Below are 16,402 nucleotides of genomic sequence, written 5' to 3'. Positions count from 1 at the left end.
GCTCACACGACAGGACCCTTACACTCTTGCTGCGTGGCTTATATATTCTGTGTGCGTGGGAGTGAGTGCTCAGGGATTTGAGAAGGGAGGGGAAAGTGGGAAGAGTCCAAACAAAACATTTACATGTAATTCCTTTGATGGTGCAGCTGTGAGAGTGCAACTATCTAAGACTATTTTGCTATGATATTTCAGAGGCTGCACGGTTTTACTGGCCTTTATTAAATATGCTTCAGAAGCAGCAGAGAAATCATGTTTCCACAGCCAGCCTTTCCTCAAGCTATCTCTCCTGTCTGCAGAGCAGACCTCTGTTACATTCCTACACCATACCAACCAATACTTCATTTTCCCCCTTATTTGTGACCCCATGGGTTTCCCACCTTCAAGTCAGGGCATTACTCCTAGCTCCCTCCTAATTCCTTTATGTGCCTGGACACTCCTTTACATCATGCCTGACGGGTGCACCACTTAATCCTAATCTCCACAGTGCAAGGAGCACAGAGCAGAGACACGGGAGCTAAGGGTGATCCAGCAGCACCAGGAATTGTGGTCGTATAGCTGGATAGCGCAGCCGTATCACTTCCATCCAAGAGATTCTGTGCACGGCCCTGTGCTGAATGACTCGTCCAAGAGCCCAGATCACTGTGAACTCTGACATGCCTACACCACACTTCTGCACAGAGCAGGGATTTCCCTACCTGCCCTATCAAAAAGGACAGAAATACCTGCCCTGTCAGGTAGGAACGATGGTGCTAAGTGACTTCACAGGGGATGTTTTCAGAACAAAACCCACTGCAAGGCAATCCTCTGCTTCAATGTTCATTTCTGCCAACCTGCAACCCCTAGCTCACAAACTATTCAACTCTTTCACTCCAACGCTGGTTAAATCAGTAGCTAAGGTGACAAATACAACAGGGCCAGGCTGGTGTCAATGGACTGCGGTTTCTCAGATCAATGACTATAGGCAAGGCAAGAAATCTGCAACCTGCAGCGTTACGCTGTTTTATTGTGATGGAAGGAGGGAGGCAGGGGAGGTTTTGCAGTTCTCTCTTCAGTTTTACCCTCCATATACAATAACATACCTGAAGGCTTTTCAAGCTGACGTGCAGAAATCACTCTTCCAGAATAGATACGATAGTTGAGCCTTTCCTGAAAGGGCGAAACCACTCAGAAACGTAGCAAAGAAATGCTGAGACAACGCAAAACTATCTTCTCAACCAGCAGCATCTCCAACAAGCAGTGGTGTGACACCCCTGACATGATTACAGAGTAAAATTTAAATGCCCTCCCTCCCAAACCATTAATTCTCATCTTCACAGCCTAGCACCTGGCTCCCTGGCTAAGCTCCCCACTACCCCTGCACACTTGATATTTGCATCATTACCATCAGGTTTGTGAAAACAAGAAACTTCTGTCACACTCTAAACTGCATCTAATAGCATCTAGAAAGGGGGGGCGTGGGGAGGGAAAGTGTTACCTAGGAGCTTCAGGATTTTCTCCGATAGACTTGGTTCATTTTCTATGAAGCCTCTGTGTTTTCTTTTTTCCCCTTTCACCCCACTTCTCTCAATGGTCTAGTGCCCTCAGAGAGTCCAGGAGCAGACACCAGCTGGCCCTAGCAAAGGCCACATCCCCCACCGCCTGCGTTGTTCTCTCCAGCTCGGCTATATGGACCCCTTAATTGCATGCATGTCTTTCAGGCTATTCTCCATGCATGAGCTGTCAGCAAAACCTTGCTGGAAACACTGGAATTTCACATTTTTCATGGAGATTTTCCATATCAAATGGGCAGTTTTACATTTTCCATGAAATTCCTAATGACTACCAAAAAAATACCCCCCAAAAAACCCCAGCCACAGTGTTTGGAAGGACTTGCTCAGCTTGCCTTCAGGCACCATTTGAGTGTTAAATGCGTGTGTGTGAATTTACTTAGCATATCATTTCAGGGATAGGATTGGAATATTCTTTTTGTTGTTGTTGTTGCAGATGACAGGAGAGAAGCATGCATTCATCCATTCATTCATAAACTCAACTTGTGGCACTGCACACTGGGGAAAGGATCTTTCGCATCATTTTTAAAACAGAGAGAGTGCAAAGCCCTGTCAAGTGACAATATCCATCCAAGCTGTCATTGCCAATCACTTGAATGGACTGCAGCAGAGAGTATTTTCCACAATGAGATACCAATGGGGGTGACCATTAGGTCAGGAATCTTATTTTCTCAGCTCACCAACCCCTGCAAATAAATTCTCACCAAAAGGAGAGAAAAGCCTCATTGATTTGACAAGCGATCAGACACCGCAGTTGTCATTTTCCCAGCAGTTGCTAGCATATTTTTTGCGTGGTGTGAGAGATATGAATTTCCAGACTTAACCTATGAAGCTCTTAAAGGGATCATCCCTTTTTCATCTGCATCCTTGTGAAAAGTAGAACTCACAGCATTAAGACTCTGAAAGGAAAATGTTCTCAGCTTTGCTATATTATTAGTTGATTTACAACAAAGTTCACCCAGGGGGTCTACTTTGTTGTTAATAGTCAGACATACTTATTCGACCTGCAAGAATGTGGGGTTTTTTCCCCATCAATACCCATTTTAACTAGTAAAACACATCTTTACAAAGTTCATTTCTTTTCTTTATGAATGCATCACAAACCATACCAAGAGAGGCTATGAAAGCAAGAAAAATTGCATTCTTTGATTAAAGAAGTCACATTTTCAGGTCTCTGTGTTCTTGGATGCATACATTGAGTTTTCATAACTTTTAAAAAATACTGCAGTAATGAAAAAAAAAAAATGCTAAATTCCACCAAAGGGCCTAAATTCTACCTGTGGTTCTAGTGAAACAGATTGGTGCTGGAAGACAAAGTATATCTTCCTCCATGCTACCCAAATCCCTTTCACTTCTCAAAATTAGAGCTTGAAAATTCATGCTAGATTTGCTTAGAGGAGTTTTGTCATCATCCAAAATTAATTTATTTACTGATGTAAAAACATAGACTTTGTGACATTTTTCCAGGAAGGTTCTTTAGGAATATTTTCTGACCACAAGCAGAGCCTGGTCCCCATCTAAGAACAGTTAAGAGCCCGCAGGGATGTGAGTCCTTGTTTAACTGCCTTCTCCACAGCAGTTACACCCAGGATCTGAATTCCAGTTCCCCAGACTGACATACTCATTTTTTTTGTTAAAGACAACATTTAGTATATAGAAATCTTTCACATCATGACAAGCTTGTCCCTGCCCAGTTTTAGACATTTTCTGAAGAGCCCAACACCTGCTTGAATACAACTACTTCAACCAGCCCAGATGATGATTTGCAAAACCTGTGATTCCATCCATCCTTCCATCCTTTAGTTCCCAAATAATAAAACTGCATTAGGTCTCACTTAAATCTATGGCATGGTTATTATTCAGAGAAATAATGGTAGCCACTAATACTGGAAGCACTTAGGTCAACATTTCAGTAGGTTTTTTTAAAAATATTGTATATAAAAAAACCCTTGTCATCCCAATAATTAATGTATCTGTATTTACTACTAGAAAGAGAAACTGACCAAGTCAGAACACTTCTTTAGACATATTCTAAAGAATAGTCAGAATGCCATTAAAAATAGATTGAGAGTCAGGTAAAGCCTTACCTCTGTGCTTTACACTTCATGCCATACTTGGTCTAGCATAAAGATTGTCCCTGCCAATTTAGTTTGTCCAGTAAGAATGAGGGGAAGGAGTTTTATGGTCAAATGGCAAAAAAATTGTAATTGATTATTTTGCTAAATTGACAGTTTGCAAGACTTAGTATCAAATCTTTTGGGCATCTTCAGACCATTCTCTGTTAGTCAGCACTATATATTTTCTTATCTTCGGAGTACATTGTTCCAGAAATTCTAGCAGCATATTGAGGCATAAGTCTGCTACCAGATAAGCCTGGCTGGCTTAAAATTTCTTCTTTTTTCATTCCAGATAAGCATTCAAGTACCAGGAACTACCAGAATGTCATTTTATTCCTTACACATCTATCAATTCCAGATCTGCCATGTCCTTGCATGCAGTGTTCAGCTGCTCAGGCTATGAGCAGTCTCTAGACCAGACTGACTCTCTCTTGATTACTTTTTCTTGTGTTCTTTCCCCTGTGCACCTTATGTGATAACCTGACCAAAATACTCCTCTCACTTGCTGCTAATTCCCTGCTTTGATTTCACATCCAACACTCCAACTACAATGTGTAACTTTAATTCAGACAGCAATGCTGCTTTTAGAGCATTGATAATTTAGTAGATAGAAAATACACATTCTAATAAATATCTAAGAATATGGATTCAATGTTCAGAATATCCTGAAAATAGTTAACTGTGGATAAAATCCTGAAATTAATTTCCCTGGGAAAACTCAAACCCTCATGAAAAAAAAAAATAAAATTAGTTTTCTCTACTCTTTGCAAATTAAAAAAAACCCCAAAACATTATCTTCAAGCAATTGAAATTAGCATTTTCAGATACTTCCACTGTATAGCACTAAGGATTTTAAATGCAAGTAGGCTAGTACTATCTGTCAGGAGGACTTTCCCCCCCCACCCCCCAAGTCCATTTTTTCTCTGTCTGCTGTTAAGTTACTATTATCTTCCATTCCCTGTAATAATGGGCTTAAGATCAAGTGAAACTGGAAATGGAAAGAACAGTGAAAGATGACAGACTTGAAGGGGCTCTATTGGAACTATGGGTTGCTCCTAAGGTCAGAATCAGTAAGTATAATTAGATTCCTGGCATTTACAACAAATGTAAAGCAACTCTGAGATCTCTTTTGTGTGCATGTAATTAAACATGCACTTTTACTGCCCTCTGCAGTACTGCAAAGTGACTTTGATTCTAACACATGAAAGCTGATTGAAAGAGCGGGTGCAAATCTTCATCTCTGTATTGCACTCATATTTCTGAAAACAAAGCATTTTTCAGAAGAAACGGAATAGCTCCTTTCTAAAGAAACACAAAAGGGAACATTGTTTTTGCTAATAATTAGAGCCATTCCAGTACCTCCCAGGAACTTTCTCAATAGAAACTTCAATAGATAGAAAGCTCACAGCATAGACAGCTGAACCTCAGTTTAACCCACAAGTAAGTTCCAACTTTCCATTTAAAACTCAGCTATTTCTCAAGTGCATGAATAAGGGCTTTTTTGGATAAATTAGTTGGCTCTTGTGCTTAAACACAATGCAAGAGAGGTAAGTGGCAAGCTCAAAGAGTGCATAGCTCTGGTAATCCAAAAATACAGCAGGGGCCAGAAGTGACAGATGCTAGATGTTGATTCCTTGCACATTTTGTATTCAGGTACTACCCAGATGCCACAGAATTAAATACTACATGTATAGAATAAACGCTGCTCAGCAATACCACTTTCTCTCCTAACCCATATAAGTATATACACTGCTTCCTAACTATACTGTTTTCTTTGAAAATAAAATTGGTTTTTTGACACTTACCAATGTAACTTCAATCTCTTAACTATCTATACAATATTTTGCCAAAATTATCCCCATTTATCGGTAAGCACTCAAAAAGTCATTTTTAAACAATATTTTTAAACTAATTTTTTTTAAATTAGTAACCAATCTTCTCACATTTTGAGAAACCATATAGAAGAAAACACAGAAGAACTTCCAATAAGTTCAAAATTATTTCAAAAGGGCTCTTTTACCAGCCCAGGCTTCCACACAGATCCATACTGGAACACGTGTAGTTGTTCTGTGTGTGCCTTGCCTTTATACCAGGGGTTTTACTTGCATTAGCAACAAAACAAAGCAGATAATCCTGAAAATAATGTTAGTAAATACACACATGGACAGAATGTTGTTTGAATGGCCTTTTTGACTTACAAATGGATTCATGGAACAAAGATGGTTTTAGCTTGGCTTCGTTAAAGAGGCTTAAATAGTTGTATTGTCAAGTCTTTTTTGCAGCATCTCTCCTGCCCCCTCTAATTTTTGAACCAGCTTTCCAAGTATTTAACAAAAAGGTACATAGATTCCTTTAATTTTTATGTGACAACAGCAAAGTAATGAAGGAAGACCTGATTAATGCCCGAGCTGGGACAGCTTAGCTCTTAAAACATTCTGCTTGCCATCTTATCAGCACACGTAGACCAACTACCCAGTCAAAACAGATGGAGCTTTAAATTAGCCATAGTGAAAACTACTGTCAGTCAGCCAGGCATGGCATGAAGGATGCTGAAAGAGGACAAGACTTGGTGTGAAGGGAGTAAGAGAAACATAAAACAGAAGGCACAAATCTATTAAAAGCAGGGTTGACAGGTTCTGCTGCCTACATAACAACCTGTTCATTTTTCTTTTTAAAGGAATTTAACCTAATAAGTCTAAAGTTTGACAGTGCCACTTGCCAATTCTCCATCTGAAGCAAACTCCACTGCATGCACCTGCGCACAACTGAACACATCGATATTACTATTCCATAAGATTCATCTGTTACCAAGCACGAACCTAAATGGACGAGGTTATCCCACATTTAACCACGAGAGGGCTTTATTGCAAAAATAATAATAATTAAAAAAATTGTTTTCCAATTCAGTGTTCAGCACTTATGAAAAAACATCTGAACTCAGATAATATAAGTGCTCCCTTTAAATGCAATCCATAAAAACTAAGTTCTCTAAGTAGCTGAATCAAAGGGGAATAATTTGTAAGATTAAAAGGATTAAAGATGCTACTCTGGATGCCCAGCTGTTTCAGACTAAATTTGAAAATCTGAGCCTGTTACACACACAGCTTCTGAACACAGACCAGCTACATTTCTAGACTGAAATGTTTTACCAACACATACCTAGTTCCTGGGTGAGCACGTGTGCTGTACAGCCCAGAGCTGAAGAGCGCCTAAGGTTTGCTTTTAACAAAGTCAGCAGAATTACATTTGCTGGAACACTATTAGAGGAAAAGCAAACAAGGGATAAATTAGCACAGAAAAAGGAACAGTAACACAGGACCTTACACTCTGAAGCAGAAGCGACAGAGCATAGATCTGAAAGATGAAAGGATGGAACACAGATGGAACTGAGTGCAGCACAGGGAAAAGGAACACTGATCTCAAGTGGGCAGACAGGTGTGTGTGCAAGTGCAATGCTCAGAGGGCAGGTTCTAGGCAGCGCTGAGAGCAAGAGGACCATACCCCAAGGCCTGTGATGAAAAACTTGGCTGAGTGGCAACAGGTTAGTTAGATTTGCCTCCAATTATGTTAAAGTTTACGGACTAACCACTGAGAGATTACTCTGAAGAAATGTTAAAGCGTCAAGACACTGGCCAAAGGAGAAGTATTTGTTGTAGGTTCCACTGTAACAGAAGGGTACTAGTCTCAGTTGTTTGCCTAGTTATCTTTCTACTTTGCGCAAATATTGGAGCTCTCCACAATTTTCCCCACATTCCCCCATACCTGAATCTTTTAGTCAGAGAAAGACTCCTACATTTTCTCCTGTAATACAGATTCCAAAGAACATACATCACAAAATCATAAGGACTGTCACAGAGAACTCAAATTACTCAAAAAGACTGGGGTTGTTTTGTTTGGTTTTTTTATTGTTTTAATAGTATTTGTTCATTTATTATCTTCTCACTAAGAACCATGTTAACAGTCTCAGATACCATACCTAGATGCTTTCTTGAATTAATACTTTTTGTGAAGTTATGGAAAACACTTAATAAAAATTGACTTTCAGAGACATGGACATTTTTCAGACTAGTAGAGTAACAAATTTTTGTACAATAAGCTCTGAAATACATTCATGTCCTCTAGGTATCTCAGTGGATAATTATTGGGTTCAATATTCTTATACTGAAACCAGGTGTAGGCAACCTTAGCCTTTGGAAGCCTCTACACAATCTTCTGAATATTCCACTGATCCAACCTGTTTGGCTAGCTACAGCAGTGGAGAAAAACTTAAAAAATCATTCTGCTGGTTGTTCTGATATTTGGGTACAGATTGAGCTGAAAGGTTTAAGTATCTCCATTGAGCCTGTGGAGTGGAACATCAACACCCAGAAATTCCAGTTTAGAGATAAAACCAAATGAGGTTACTTTAACATCAGGTCCTGTGTAGTAAACAAGACTGAAGTGTCCACGTAGCTGTTCTCTAGGAAAAACTGCCAGAAGAGAACTTGGTAACGAGCTAATGGACATCTTCTAAACTAAACTGTTTCTAAGGAGTCTACAAAAGCTCAACAACAGGCTTACTCATTATAGCTAAACCTTAAATTCACTCCAGTGGCTTGCACACAAATAAATAGTTTTTAAGGTCTCCCTCAAAGTCAGAGGATGGTGCTAACACACACATCTCCTAGCTGAGTAGCAATATCAGTCTCAGATACATGGCTTTCATTATTTTCCTGCATTTTGTTATCCACCAGACATCACTAGCAGGAAATGAAATTGAAGAGTCACAAGTAAATGCAATTCCATTTATTTTCCAGCAACATCCCATACAAAAGCAATAGAAACATTAACTGCTTTCAGCAGAAAACCTGTACAGGGTTATCATTTACAACAGTTTCACATTTAAAAACAGAAAATGAAAAAGAATCAAGCATGTTCCTTAGACATTGTTTTACTGACTGTATTAACAAATGACTCATGACTATTTACAAATTTCAAATTCAGGCTACTGCTTCTTAAAGCTTTATTGCCTAGGCTTTACCATATTGACCTCCAATTTCTTTTGAGTATTTAATATATCCAATTGTTTCTAAAACTTTTTTTTTTTTTGCAAATAAAGAATTTTTGTTTTAAAAAAAAGATAAGGCAGTTAATTTTACCGTAAGTAACTGCAGTAGATTAGTTTACTAGTACTCATTGGCAGTATGGTTTAGCTACCACTTGTATCACTTCAAGTCAGATCTTTGTAGAAGGGCTGGATGGAAAAGCAAGGTAACATACAGATGCTCAAAAATGTCTCCCTACTTTGCTCTTGATCTGCAGGTGGACAACTGAAATTATGGACACAATGCTGGCAGAGAGTGGGGAAATCAGCAAGACCTTGCTGAACGATTTATAATTATTTGAGGATAGCACTACCTCTGGCTACTTTTTCTGCTGAAACGTTTTATAAAAAAAATCTGATATACATAAATTAAAAGTTAAAAAGAAGTCACACAATTGTATTTTTACATAAGTTTGGTCCAGAGAATATGTAGACCAACCACAACTTCAAGAACAGTCTTCAACTTTGCTTAAGCTTTCTTGCTATTAACAGTTTATGAATCAAGCTAACTTCTCAAATTTAAAAGAAACTTCCTCTAAAACAGTTTGCACAAGACTATTTAACTCACAGTATCAAAATCTTTAAGAGGTTCACTCAAACACACTTCCAAGTCAAAATCACCTTCTGCTTGATAGTCAACATGTCTAATTTTGGTGGGAGTGCCAGAACAGGTATCCTGGAATACAAAGTCAGTTAATAATTAGCAGTTAAATACAGGTTTAGTTATGCAATAATTCATTTCACTTCTGCAATTCATATAGATCACCATGTGACAAAGGGTTACAAACACTTTAAAGGCCTTACAAAAACCCAAGGCTAGTTTTACAACTGAAGAAATTTAAATTGAGGCTCCTGACCTTTCAACCACATTCTAAGTTTTCTTGCAAATGTTTTAAGGATCTATGTATGCTTACATTAAAACATACAGATTCAATATTCACCAGAGAAACACATCCAGTAAGAAAAACATTACTAGCTCTTTAGTGAAGGTTACTGCTCAGCTGTACTAAATGCTTCCTGGATATACTTCAGAAAGTCCGAGTGTGCCAAAAAAAATTACCTCCTATTTTAACACAGATACTGCAACCTAAAGTAGCATTTCCACTGTACCTTATAGTTCATAACTGACATGCCTTGAACAAAAAAACCCCAAAACTTCTTTTGCAGGCAATGAAAAATGATGTATCTGTTGTTTGAGTTCTAACTCTCTAAACTCAGACTACGGACAGATATTGGCTATAGCTCGGAAGATGTCCGAATTTAGATTGCCCAGATTTATGAACAGTCTCTAAACACAGCAGATTGTGGAATTCCTCATGTATTCAGGCTACTTTGGATATAATTCTAAGTGACAGACCAATTATTAACAAATATTTATGGACATGACAGATATGCTTACGTCATTATCTTGACAGCTCGTTTGAGATTCAGTAGAATTGCTTCCAACAGATTCTGTCTCCATCTCACCAAGGTCAACAGGACTACTGTAAAATAATTAAAAAGCATACAGCTTAAAACAAATTCAGTTTTTTAGTAGTAAGTTGCATTTTGTAGGTGCAGTTCTGAAAATTATAGCCAAACAAGAGCAAAGAGACCTACAGAGATTATAGGGACAGGGTGGCAAACTCAGCAACTTGTGAAATACCCAATACTCAAACAATACCTCAATATAAATCAGGACAAATGTAGAAGAGCGAGGAATTTTTTTTTCCAGACTAGGTTTTCATCAATTTGTTTTGCAACATTAAGACCCAGTATCCACTATATGCAGATCTAGCCTCCAGCACCTAAAGACAGGCTAGTATTTCAGCACCAAAGTACACAATAGGCTACAGGCTGAAATACCAACTCCTTTTACGCTGATTGCAAGTAAAAAAAAAGCTAAAAGTAAGCCTTTGCTTTTAGATCTCATTGCTGAGTATTGGATTTAAAAATCAGTATCACTGTTAGGGAAAAACAGTAGTTTATTCCCACAAAACTGTTTCCTGAGGAATTTGTTACATCTGTGTCCCTTCAATCTGTAGTCCCACATTTTTATTTTGGATGTTCCCAGATCAGCTTTATGGCTTTCTACAGAGGAAAGTAACTAGCTGCATTATTCTACATCTTCTGGAGCAGAACAACACAGTAGCTTGGACTGTGAATGCTTGTGGCCATGCTTTTAATTTTATGGTACCTTGAGATGATTTTACAAGTATTTCTTTCCTCTTCTCTGTTCAACAAACAAGAATTTATACCACTGTTCTAGCAAGTGAGAAGGCTATGAGGCAGGTTCTCCTGCACTGTACCAATCCAAGCCCAATATTAATGAGATCCATCAATCAGTAAGAACTCTCCAGCACTGCTTCTACCACAAATTAACCTGCAGACCGCTCTGAAAGAATCAGCCTGCTTTGATGGTGCGATAGTCTAGTGGAAGGTGTCTCTGCTGATGTCAGGGGCGTTGGAACTAGATGATCTTTAAGGTCCCTCCCAATCCTAACCATTCTATGATTTATTTCTATGATAGAGCACTGCAGATCAAGCCCTGATTTCACCCAGTGGACATAAGTTAAAGTAGTAAGGGATATAATAAATGCCCTTCAAGGACTCTGGGTAAATCTAGTCCCACCAACTAAGTCTAAGAAGCTATTACATATTTCAACTAAGAAGGAATTGAACAGCACTAAGTGTGGACAAGTAACTAATGAAAATATTCAGCAATCACTGACTTGTCTCAAAAAAGGGCTATGCTGGGGTTTTTTTTGTTGGGTTTTTTTTGTTGGATTTTTAACATGAGATTTTACATAATAATTTCTATAAAGGTATCTTGAATACTGTGTACATACATTTCTTGCAGATCACATCCTTCTTCAGTTGGTGGATCCCAGGAATGCAATGCAACTTTCCATAGTTTAATTTGCTGGTCCCATGACCTACGGCTGTACTTCTTAAATTTATTTGGAGTCCTGGGGTGAACTCCCGGTATACGATGGCATCTATTCACATAATAGACATGAGAAATTCAATAATGCTTTTCACAGAGACATATCACATAGATTTATGGTAAGACTGCCTGTTACACAGAATTTGCTGGGTTGTAATAAGTCTAAGTGCACAGTTCCAGCACTCAATACGAGTCACTTCCATACAAACATTTTAGTTTCTCTGTCTTCAAGTCAAATGAAAAAAAAAAAAGGGATTATCAATCTTCAGTTTGAAAACTTAAACATGAAACTTCTGCATATAACATACTGAAAATTTAAGAGCAACTGTTGTCCATTTTGTATTTTTGTTTACTAATGAGAAAACTGACTGCAAAAAGCAGTTTCATTTCCTCTAGTTGACAAGCACAACCAAAAGAACTTTCACTTCTGCAGCTTCAGAAAGTTTAAAATGGATATTCTTCATGTACCAGCTACTAAAAAAAAAAAAAACCCTTAGAAAATTTAGTTTGTAGATGCCTTCTATTTGAATGTGTCAGATACCAAGTTTAGTAAGTCAATATGCTTATAGAGAACAGGCATGACTTAGAATCAGAAATTTAGTTTTCCAGAGACTTAAGCAGCTTACCTAGGAACTTCTTTAATGTATCTATCGTATGCAATTGTGTTTTTTCCATAGTTTATCTGTTTTTGTCTTCTCATCAAAACCACTTCATCCGTCTCAAGTTCTACTGTTACAGTGGACTCCTTTGAATCAGAACTAAAGAAAAAAACATTGTAAATTTGGGAGTACTAGAAAACAATCAACAATCAAATGAACACATGTATAGAAAAAAAAAAGAAACATGCTAAAACTTCAAATGAATGCTTGTGACATCACGTTACTGAACTACCACGTTAGAGCAGACTTAGGATGGACTCCTTCAAACTGAGTGTTTTCAGAAGCATCAATGGTGTATATGAAAATTCAGATCTACTGTCAGGATTTTCCTCACCTAAGCTAGAAATTTAACCCACCTTCCAGAGGAAGACTTCCTTTCTCTTGAAAATTCATTTATCAGGAGTTTTCTTCTGTATCTGCAAGAGTTCAAATCCGTATTAAGAATATACACGGAAAAACATGTAAGGCTGCACTAACACAGTTCACGGTTTATTTTACTTTTCAGCTAACCATCAGTCTTGAAGAAGTCAACCCAGACAATGTAAACACCTTTCCACTATGGAACTGATATTTCAATTCTCCCCTAAAAAAAAAAAAATAAATCTGAGAACTTTATTTTCTAAAGTCTTTTCCCTAAAAATCTTTATAGCAATAATAGGCAAAAACAGTGATTCGTGAAAGGACAAAGTAATTCAATCTAAGATATTTAGAAAAGGATTGTCCCAAAATGGAGATATTTAGTGACATGCATCAGTTCTCCAGAGTGTATGCTATGTCATTCCTGCAAGACTTAGCCAAAGCTGACCTAAAAGCAGCAGACAAGAATCTAAGGTTGGTCTGATTTTACTACAATGGTGATGTTAAAAATAAAAGTCAACACAGCTTCTCAAAGACAACTACCATTTCCCCTCCTTTCTGAAACACCCATGGATACCTTGCAATTTCTTTGTTAACATTGGTCCTCATTTCATCTTCCTCCACTGCAGTTCCCCAATCTGAACACCGGGAAAGGGGTCCAGGGCCTTCTGGTGTTGTAAAACTAGAAGGGGAGGGGGGGGAAGAAAAACCAAAACAAAACAACCCCTCTACATTAAAATTTCATTTCAGTGCATTTCCCAGCACAACCCCCAGCATCTTCTCCATTCCCAGCTTGAGAGCTATTTACTGTATTCATTTATAGTCTCACAATGGCTGTGAAAACCTTGTCCTGTTCTATTAAAATATTAGCATTGTAAAATTAAGCACCACTTGTGAGTTCCACCTTGAGACTGTGTGGTTTGGAGTTTGGTTTTGTTTTCTTTCTTAAAGAGTTTATGTAGGTATCTATAGAAACATACCACTGTAGCCTGTAACCTAGCTTAGACTTACAATAACTTCAAGCTGGTGCCCTTCAGAAAATGGTATGTGATATACCAACTTTATTCATTTACTCACTTATTTTCAGTCCATTAAATGAGTTAACAAGTATTTATATTTCACAATTGCAGACTCATTAGCTATATAAGAGACAAAAATTTAGAATACATAATTCAATTGTACAGCTAATTAATTAGAACAACACCAAGAGTTTCTCTGTGTGAAAACAGACCTAGTAGAGAAGACAAAGGCACAAAAAAACCCTGACAATTTTTAGCTGGTAAACAGAGACTTGCTATGACTTTGCAAACTGGTATTTAGCGACTTTAATGTAGCCCATTAACAGCACAGGCAGGTTCAGACTGTTGCAGGAGAAAAAGCTTTATCCCTTCCTAGCCAACAATAGCTGCCTACATTCAGATTAACGTAGGCAACTACACTAAACATTAAATATGTTTTCCAGTTTCTGTCCTCCTGATGGCTGATTTTCCTACAGTACAAACTCAAAACCATATCCTACAGACCAGAGCTTTTTCAGTAGATCTGGAAACGCTCTGGAGATTTACCAGGATCAGCACAAAGAGTCACTGGAAGTCAGGGAACTGGATCCATCTGCACCAAACCCACTTCCAACTCCTTCCCTCCTCCCAGCTCAGAAATCAGCTTGCACTACTTTGAAGATTTTGTGAAATTCAAACTAAAAGTTCTTTTTAGATGAAACCCAGTTACCAACTCAGGAAAATTAAAAATCCATAGCAAACAGTACAGGTCCCTCTGCAAAGATCTGTCCAACCTCCAAGGATTTTTAGCACTTGTTTCTATTGATTTCCAACTTTGCAGAAAACACAGGCCATATTCAATTATTGCTCTTCCATGGTAAAGAACACCATAATCCCACAAATACCCAGTTAGTCCCACCATCTGAGCTTTTTCCTCACTTTTATTTGTTTGATTCTGTACCTGTGCTATGTATGCAGAGAATTAGGGAGAACATGGGAGGGTCTACAGCTTTCTATTTCAATGAATTTGCTCTGGTGTCAGACATACTAAGCTTCGTCTTTCTCAAGACTCATCCCCATGTGCCATTTCACACTTAGTGGGAAGCTCTGGTGCTGTGCTAGGGCTGCAAATGGTGCTCAAACTCTGACAGAGGAGCAGAAAAAATTTGCTCTGGTGTCAGACATACTAAGCTTCATCTTTCTTAAGGCTCTCATCCCCACGTGCCATTTCACACTTTGTGAGAAGCTCTGGTGCTGTGCTAGGGCTGCAAATGGTGCTCAAACTCTGACAGAGGAGCAGAAAAATAAAGCTATAACCACACACCCCCCCCACACTGAATCTGTTGTATGACCATCCTGATTCTCTTATAATTTTAAAATTTTATTTTGACAATGTTGAACTGGCAGAAACAAAGAGTAGTTTTAGTGCAGGAACAGAACAACTTCAACCAGAGCTGAATCCAAACTGAACGAGAAAGAATGCCTGTTGAATTCAGTACTGGAAGACACACAAAAGCATTGCTTATTTAGGTTGAAACTGATGAAGTAATCTGTAAAGTTTCATCTTTGTACTCCTATTCAAACATGCTTCCTGAAATTAACTTCATTTACTCTGGATATTGAAACTTGAGCCACTGATCAATGTCTTCCCTCATTATCAGCAAAGAAAAATGGGTAGTTATAAGGCACAACCCATCTCATTCTACATAGAAATCTAGATTCAATCAACCTGGCTGCAGGCCACAACTCCCATCCACTGATAAAAGGGACTACAAGCACTGTGGCACAAATAGCTCAGATCTAGACAGTGCTGTAAGTTACCTTCACTAAACTGAAGTTTACCTGTGTTGGGAAATGGTAACGGAGGCAGTGAGTAGCAGCACGAATAGAGTGAGTGACCTCAGAAGTGACCACACCACACATGTGCTGACATATTTAGACACAGCTTCTCAAGATGGCCTGCACTGCCTTCAGAAATACGAAGGCAGATGACTTTTAAGACTTAACTTTTTAATTTGTTATGCTGTTTAATTGGCTTGTGCAGTTACTGCTTCATAATAAATGGCAGTAAGCAAGCATGAAATAGGACAGAAAACGATTAAGATAATTAAAGACATACAGAAGGTTCAGGGGAGATCTTAAAGCAGCCTTCCAGTACCTGAAGGGGCCTACAAGAAATCTGGGGAGGGACTTTTCATAAGGGCAGTTAATGACAGAAAAAGGGGTGATGGCTCTAAACTGAAAGAGGGTAGGTTTAGATCAGATATTAGGAATAAATTCTTCACTGTGAGGGTGGAACAGGTTGCCCAGAGAAGCTGTGGATACTCCTCCCTGGAAGTGTTTAAGGCCAGGTTGGCTGAGGCTTTGAGCAGCCTGGTCTAGTGGAAGGTGTCCCTGCTGATGGCAGGGGGGTTGGAACTGGATGATCTTTAAGGTCCCTTCCAACCCAAACCATTCTATGGTTCTATGATTCTAAATGAAAAGTGTTTAATCTTAAGAAGTGACTCCAAGATAAGAACACTGCACTAGATTCTTTTCCCTCCCTGAAGGGCAGCTATTGATGGTCAATGAGTGATTTGCAAATAGGCAGGGCTTAAAAAACCGAGTACAGCAGTCAATTCCAGAGCTCCTGATGAACAAAAGAGCAGAGAGCGGTTGTACCGCGGGCGCTGCCAACCTGTCCGGCCTGTTGTCTGAAGGCCTGTGCTTGTTTTC

The 16,402-nt window shown here is 38.6% G+C and overlaps 1 protein-coding gene across 1 annotated transcript; it reads right to left on the bottom strand.

Moving 5' to 3' along the window:
• Nucleotides 1–9,258: 9,258 nt before the first annotated feature.
• SLBP (stem-loop histone mRNA binding protein) lies at nucleotides 9,259–16,399 on the bottom strand (the record flags this gene model as incomplete). The annotated part of the gene is made up of 7 exons (XM_010165900.2): nucleotides 9,259–9,423; nucleotides 10,147–10,231; nucleotides 11,576–11,725; nucleotides 12,300–12,431; nucleotides 12,689–12,748; nucleotides 13,267–13,371; nucleotides 16,365–16,399. Coding segments are annotated over 7 exons (684 nt in total), but the record flags the coding sequence as incomplete, so codon positions are not given.
• Between the last annotated feature and the right edge of the window lie 3 nt (nucleotides 16,400–16,402).

The sequence above is a fragment of the Antrostomus carolinensis genome, unplaced genomic scaffold, assembly GCF_000700745.2.
Source record: "Antrostomus carolinensis isolate BGI_N321 unplaced genomic scaffold, ASM70074v2 scaffold14264, whole genome shotgun sequence".
Taxonomy (NCBI): domain Eukaryota; kingdom Metazoa; phylum Chordata; class Aves; order Caprimulgiformes; family Caprimulgidae; genus Antrostomus; species Antrostomus carolinensis.
The sequence above is the reverse complement of the archived record's forward strand: the minus strand, read 5'-3'. Positions and strand labels throughout refer to the sequence as shown.